At 45.4% G+C, this 7,651-nt stretch overlaps 1 protein-coding gene across 1 annotated transcript in view; it reads right to left on the reverse strand.

Annotated features, from left to right (window-relative positions):
* RELL1 (RELT like 1) overlaps positions 1-3,850 on the reverse strand; it is an 80,302-nt gene extending 76,452 nt beyond the window's left edge. Inside the window, exon 1 of the mRNA XM_027544244.1 lies at positions 3,610-3,850. Coding sequence (XP_027400045.1) covers positions 3,610-3,697 — 88 coding nt within the window. The 5' untranslated portion in view covers positions 3,698-3,850. The remainder of the gene's footprint in view (positions 1-3,609) is intronic.
* Between the last annotated feature and the right edge of the window lie 3,801 nt (positions 3,851-7,651).

Consider the following 7,651-nt stretch of genomic DNA (forward strand, 5'->3'; position numbering starts at 1 on the left):
ATCCCCTGGAGAAGGAAATGGCAACCCACTCCACTATTCTTGCCTGGAAAATTCAATGGACACTGGAGCCTGACAGGCTATAGGTCATGGAGTCACAGAAGAGTTGAACACAACCTAGGGACTAAACAACAGCAACAATGTGTAAAAGAAAAACCTATTTCTCTAAATATCTTAGAATAAAAAGAAATTCCTCACTAGAGGGCAGAACAAAATGATCTGGTAATAAAAGTCCTCAGAATTGAACAGATGTGAGTCAAGGTCAAAATCCAACATACATACTCAAGTGACTTGTTCAAGTTAACTTCTCAGGATTCAATTTCCTCATCTATACATAGAGGAATAAAATTATACAGCTAACAGGATGCTGTAAGAATTAAATGATCTTAGTACTTAGACCAGAACCTGCCACAAAACAGGTAAAATAAATACTGCATTCCTTCCTCCAAAAAAGAGTAAAGTGCCTACAGGGTACTAACTGCAAATTCCAATTTTAGTCCTGTTAGCCACACCAGATTTACTAATACCAAATCTTTAGAATTACTGAAGTAACTACCCTACAATTCTCAGAAACCACTCAACATAATAGTTTTAACCAGTGACAGTTTCAATCATTTTTTATCAATTTTTAAACAACTTCTCTTCTGTCCCAATATGTAATTGAACTTCAACATCAGAGACAAACAATTCTTTAAAAAGTAACAACAAAACTTTTTCCTCCATCACCTGGGTCTTTAATCTCTCTTGTTCAAACTCAACTACTCAAACTCCCAAATAGCAATGGTTGTTTAATTTACTTTGGGGGGATATGCGGGGAAGATGGGAAATGGCAGGCACATCTCGAATTTTTCATTTCCTCTTTCAATACAATTTGGGCTGGAAAGCCCAAGCCCCAAAGGGTTGCTTTCTCAAAACATCCTGCCCACTGACTATGAATAACATAGATACACAGCCAAGCAGCTACCTGGCTAAAGGACAACCTGGAATTTAATGAAGTTTATCGTGAGCATCTAAATGAGGAGTCAGGAGGCTGGATGGAAGCCCACAGAGCCCCAGGAGAGAGCACCTCTTATTCACCAGTCCCTGGTCCTTTTCAGTCCACTCCTTACTCAAAGGCTATGTCCATTGTCTGCAGAGAAACTAAGCCCTAAGTAACCAGAGAACTTAAAGACATAAATAAGCCAAGTGTGGAAAACCATCCCTTCTGGTGCAGTGGTATACAGTTTCAAATGCTGCTACTAAGACAGAAGCTTAAAGAGGTTCTACTAGGCAGGAAGTCAAAGAGACATTGCCACTACCCATCGTTCACTTACCTGTCCTTATTTTCTCTGCTTCCCAAAGTCTGATAACCCCACACTTAACAATACTATGATATCCTAAACTCCCTATCCTAGAACCCCAACAAGACACCGAAGTTGATTTCTGTTCTATTTTTTCTCTGCGGAGCAGTGAGGTATAGGGGAAAGAGAATGAACTTTGGAATCAAGCAAGCTGGGTTATCAAAGATAAAGATACATGTAGACACACACACACACACCCCTCCTAATGGTTCTGCCTCTCTGACTGAACGCTGAATGATACACTACATATGGGATCTTGGACTAATTTTTTAACCTCTCTGGGCCTCAGATGCTGTACTGGAAATAAGAACTTCATAGAATTATGAGAAATAACTATAAAAATGAATATAAAGTGCCCAGCTCAAAGCTTGACAAATAACAGTTACTCAACGTTTCTCCCAACTTTCTCCCTACTTCCCTAAACTAAGCCTACAAAAGTTAACACTGTCTTAGATTCCATGGGCACCAGATGTTAGCTGCTCAGGGCATCTTTTCTTCATGAAACAGGTCTCAAGTCACACTGGCACATCTGTACTCTGGACCGTTTCCTTTTAGATACCTCCTTCTTCTCAAGCATTATACTGTGTAATTAAGAGCTTTCATCATCACATTCCAGTTTGGAAAGCTGCTGCTGCTCAAAGATCTATCAAAATACATACTCACACTATGGAAGGATTTCTCCCGCTATGACTGATTACATGCATCATGTGCTGAATTTTTAACAACTTCCCTCCCAGGTTAAGCTCTTCAAATTCTGGAGCAACTGATTCTAGCCCTGTAAGTACCGTCTACAACCTGAGGTCCAATTTGAACCTGATGATTCCCCTATCTGGGCTTCCCTGGTGGCTCAGACGTAAAGAATCCACCCGTAGTACACGAGACCTGGGTTCGATCCCTGGGTCTGAGAAGATCCCCTGGAGAAGGGAATGGCTATCCACTTCAGTATTCTTGCCTGGAAAATTCCATGGACAGAGGAGCCTGGCGGGCTACAGTCCATGAGGTTCCAAAGAGTCAGACACAACTCAGAGACTAACTTTTTCACTTTCATGCCCCTACCTGTCTCACTAATGGTATGCAGAGTGAAACCCAAAATCTCTTATCCAATAATACATGTCACTAGTGGCCATTTCCTCAGGATGGTTGGCTGAAGGAAATACAGATCTGCTAATAAAGACTCAAGAGACATACCGTTCTGTTCCCTTCCTAAGGTATTCTGGTTTCTATGAAAGAGTGAAGACCAGGGAGATAAGCCAGTTTAAAAGCTGCAAGCAAGCAGAGTCTTCTCAGGAGAGAAGAGCAGTATGTATGTTTTTAGGGAGGAGATAGTAATGGTTGGAAGGCTTCCAGTTACTTGCTTATTATTTGGACCTGAAGAGGAGCTACTCAAGCTTGGAAGGGTTTGCTGACGTAAGATTCCAGGCTGTAGTAACCCCAACTGGCCAAGAAGGTATAGATTTATTATTTTAACTACTGCTGTGAGGTGGCAATTAAGAGGGGACAAATGGTAAGGAATCCCTAGCGTCTATAGTTATAAAAACAAGAGTGTGAAAAAGGACTTCCGTGAAAGTTACACCTCGTCTTAGATTTCAATTAAAAACTCCTGTTCCATGTTCATCACTGGAGACAGTATTTTATCATCTCTGCTGATGGCTTCCTGCTCTGACCACAGAAGGTTCCTCTTGTGGTGACAGGAATCAACTCAAAGAAGAAGGAAAGGTAAGTTTACAAACTCGCCTTCCCTTTTTCCAAGACTGATGCTAAAATAAAACTTGGAAAGAAGGTGGAACTCCTCAAGGCTTTAATATTTAAATTTAAAAAAAAAAGGGGGGGGGGAGCGGAGAGGAAGCCGGCGACGACAGCGCACCCGGTCGCCGGTGTCACAATCTTCCGCTCGCGGGCCCTTTGAGGACAAGGGCAGGAAAGGGGTCCGCAGGGCTCTGGGTCGCTGTACCCAGGCGGAAGCGCTCCCCAGGAAGGCAAGAGCCGCCCGGGTCCCTACACGCCAGACAGCTCAGAGGTGGGGGCGGGGGGACTGGTAACAGGTTCTCTCAGCAGCAGAGAAGAGAGAAGGCGGGAGCCGAGCGGGCGGGAAGGAAGGGCCGGGAGCCATCGCCACGCGCCGCGCCCGACCCGGGCCACCCCCGGGACAGCCAGATGCTCAGCGCCAGGATCCCGCGGCTGTGCCAAGACCAGGGGAGCTGGGGCTCAGCGGGGGCGGCAGTCCGGATCCCTCGCGCTCTCCTGCGCGCCCCAGCCGCGACAGGGCACTCACCCGAGCGGACTAGTGGCGAACTCACGGCTCCTCCCACGAAGACAGCAGCGGCGAGCACGGCGGACCCCGGGAGTCCCCGCGGGGCCATCGCTCTGTCCCTTCGCCCTCCTCCCCCGGGGCGCCACGTCCCGGGCTCCGGCAGTGAGTGCAGCTCTGGGGACCGCAGGCGGACAGGGTTAGTCTTGGCAGGGTTCAGCCCCCGCGCTGAGCAGCCCGCCCGCCAGGGCTCCTCCCTCAGGCCCCACCCACCTCAGCCCAGCCCCGCCCCGCCTCTCCCAGCCTAGCCCCAGGCTCCGACTGCACCAGCAGGAGGCACATCCAGTGACCCCGCCCCCGAACCCGCCTACCTCGGCCTGGTCCAGCCTCTCCCCTTCGCCTCCTCTTCCTCTTCAAGCAGGTCTGCAGCTCCCGCTGCCCGGATTAGTCCATGGCCCCGCCCACAGAGCGAGCCCCACCCTCCTGTCCGCGCCCGCGTTCTCCCTTTCCCAGAAGCGGTGGACAGCCGCTGCCCATTTAGTGCGAGAGCCTGGGGTCGGGGCAGGGTCGCCGGGGCTTGTCCTCCCGGACGCCGAGACTAGACGGGCGTGGGAAGAGAAAAAGACACAACAGGTCTGGAAGCTCTGTATGTGCAGACATGGACAGCGCTGGAATGGGCAGGATCTCTTTTTCTCTGCTGGCATCTCTATTCAGGTGGCATTCCCCTCGGTGACTGGTCTGGAGAGGGGCCCTTCACGGGATGTCAAGTTCCAACGTTTGAAAATGAGGAAAGTCAAATCATTTAAATTTCTTCCTATCTCCACTTCCATTTAAGCTGCTCCTGTTAGGGAGAAAAACCTCTACGTATCTCCAGAAACAAATTGCCTTTGTTTTTAAATCGTGTGCCCACATTGCACCTTGCCAATACTTCTACGAAGTAACTCTTCGAGTGCTTAGTCACTTATTATCTCTTTGTATCGTCACGCCAGCTCTGTGAAGTAAGTAGTACCCTTATTTCACAGGCTAGGAAGTAAACCGACGATGACCAGGACAGCGTAATAAATTCAGATTAACTTGTCTTCATTGTGTTTGCTGTGCCCTCCCCGCCTGGCTCAAGGACTGCACGCACACTACGCGTGAGGTCAGAAGTGGAATTATCATCCCAAGGAGCCGCTGATCTCAGAGCCTTTCTCTGAGTAGTTCCCTCTTTGCATGCGTCCTCATGGACTGCAACCCACCAGGTTCCTCTGTCCATGGAATTATCTAGGCGAGAATACTGGAGTGGGTTGCGATTTCCTCCTCCAGGGGATTCTCCCAACCCAGGGATCAACCTGTTGTCTCCTGTGCTCCTACATGGGCAGGCAGATTCTTTACCACTGGACCCCCTGGGAAGCCAGTTCCCTATTTACTGCTCTTTGGAGACTCCTTCTGAAACAAAGTGGTCAGGTCTTGAACAAATGTTCAAGAACAACACAGGAGAATGAGGTGGGCACTGGAAGTTTTCACAGAACAGGCTCTTGCGTGACCTGTCAGTCTTGGATTTTCAAAGGAGGACTCTTTAGTCTCTTCACTGAGTCTTCTACACAGTCTACTAGACTCTTGCAAACATTTGCACTGATGTGGGAATTCCCAGTGAAAGCAGTTTAGGCCGCTACCGATGGCTGCAGCTGAGGGATGGCCCTTTGAAGACAAAGGGGGGTATGCGTGTCCTTTGCGCTGCTGTCCACACATCCTGCAGTCTGGCAGGTGAAGCAATTTATTCCAGCACAAATACAGAGTAACTGCAGGAGAAAGAGGCCCATGTGGGTTTCTAATTTAAAAGAAGAAGAAGAAGGAGTCCTGGGCCTAAAAATTAAACTATAGATTATAAGTTGTAGCCAGAACCAGTTACATAATTTGCAGAGTCTCATGTAAAATGAAAACCTTTTTTCAAAATTAAGAATTTCAAGATAGCCATAGTCTGGTATGGAGCCGCTCTAAGCTTGAGGCCCTGTGTACATCACATACCCATAAAGCCAGTTTTAGTTTGGGAACTTAAAATGTAGCCAAATGATTGGACCAAGATATCTCTTCAAAATAACAAATATTTTAAAGAAGAATAGTGTTTCACTCTTTTCTTACAGACTGAACTTACTATTAAAAAGACAGGACCATTTTTAACAACATATTTGAATTGGATGTCTGCTTGTAGCTCTCCAGAAATAAAAGTACAATCCAGTAGTTAAAGTTAAAGGAGACCTCAGTAATCATCTGCCAAGCCACTTACTTTACAGATAAAAGATAGTTAAGTGTCTTGCCTGCTATCTCTTTGCTAGTGTGGGCCAGAATTGGAACCTAAGGCTCTAAAATTTTCCTTCTCAGACTTTTCCATAACACTTAGCTGCTTGACCAAGTGTTTTACTATAGATATTTTACTGTCACGGAACTTCATGTATATGCATTTGCGCATCTTGTTGATGGAGAGAGAGAGTGGGGGGGAAGATGGGAGGAAGGAAAGAAATGAAGCTTCACTTATTTTCCAGGTATTTAACCCTACAGATTTGTTCACCCAATTTAAAAAGCCCCACATATGCATTATCTAAAAGTCATTCATCAGTTCAGTTCAGTCACTCAGTCGTGTCCGACTCTGCAACCCCATGAACCACAGCACGCCAGGCCTCCCTGTCCATCACCAACTCCCGGAGTCCACCCAAACCCATGTCCATCGAGAGTCGGTGATGCCATCCAGCCATCTCATCCTCTGTCGTCCCCTTCTCCTCCTGCCCTCAATCTTTACCAATATCAGGGTCTTTTCAAATGAGTCAGCTCTTTGCATCAGGTGGCCAAAGTACCAGAGTTTCAGCTTCAATATCAGTCCTTCCAATGAAAACCCAGGACTGATCTTCTGCTGTTTTACTTTAAATGTGAAGACATCAATGGGATCAAAGTTCTCATTCATATTAGGAATGGTTTGCCATATTTCTTCTGAGGAAATAAAAATTTAACATCCCAAGACTAAATAATTTGCCCTTTTTGTTTCAGAAATAAAATTAAAGAATCATAGGTAGAGATAGTTGTAATATTAGCTCTCCTTTACTCATCTCTTAGATTCAGCTCAATCCTGGGGCAAGCACTTTTCCTGTGTTCCTTCATCAAATCTTCACAATTTTATATTTGGGTAAATATTATTACTGATTCTCACTTCAGAGCTTAGGAGACTAGGATTTGCAGGATGAAGGCATTCACCCAAGTCACACAGCTGCCTGGACTCAAACTCAGGATCAACTCATTCCAGGCCTACACTTGAACTTCTGCTTATACTGTTCTGCCTCTGAAATGTAGGATAGTAGCCAATTAGCTCACCTTTTCAAATATAAAGTCTTCTTCTGTCATTTTTTACTTAACCTGGCCTCTTTGAATTCTGTGTCAATAATAGCTTAAATACATTTTTTTTCAGGGAAAATTAAGTTATTTATGGGAATATGTTATAACTAAAAGCTTCTAGGAACCAAATTTACAAATATACAATTTTCCATCCTTTCTGGTTTTTGTTGAATTTTGTGAGCTTTTTTTCCAGTTTCTCTATATGAATTCAGTTAATCATTCCCCTGAATAGAAACCTTTCCTGTTTTCCTCTGTGCTAGAAGGTGGCAATTTTCATCACCATCATTTAAATGCATAAGACTCAGTTGACTGGTATTTACTTTAATTAATGTTGAAATTACTTCCGCAGAAGGTCTCTGTAGAATTTCTTCTTTCTGTGATTTAGATGTAGTCATCTTTTGTTTTGAGAGATTATATCCAGGAGAGAAGCATACCGTTCTTTGAAAAATATGTTTGTAGGGGTATCAAATGACGTTTTATAAAATCGAAGATTATTGTGATTTGACAACAAAATGTGTACTGTGTTCCTTGTATTGGGCTGAGGGGAGGAGGTTGGAGGGGACAGTATTGCAGGTAAATTAATGGATCCTAACCTGGCTTATCGGAGAAAGCAATGGCACCCCACTCCAGTAGTCTTGCCTGGAAAATCCCATGGATGGAGGAGTCTGGTGGGCTGCAGTCCATGGGGTCGCTGAGGGTCGGA

Source organism: Bos indicus x Bos taurus, chromosome 6 (genome assembly GCF_003369695.1).
Source record: "Bos indicus x Bos taurus breed Angus x Brahman F1 hybrid chromosome 6, Bos_hybrid_MaternalHap_v2.0, whole genome shotgun sequence".
NCBI lineage: Eukaryota > Metazoa > Chordata > Mammalia > Artiodactyla > Bovidae > Bos > Bos indicus x Bos taurus.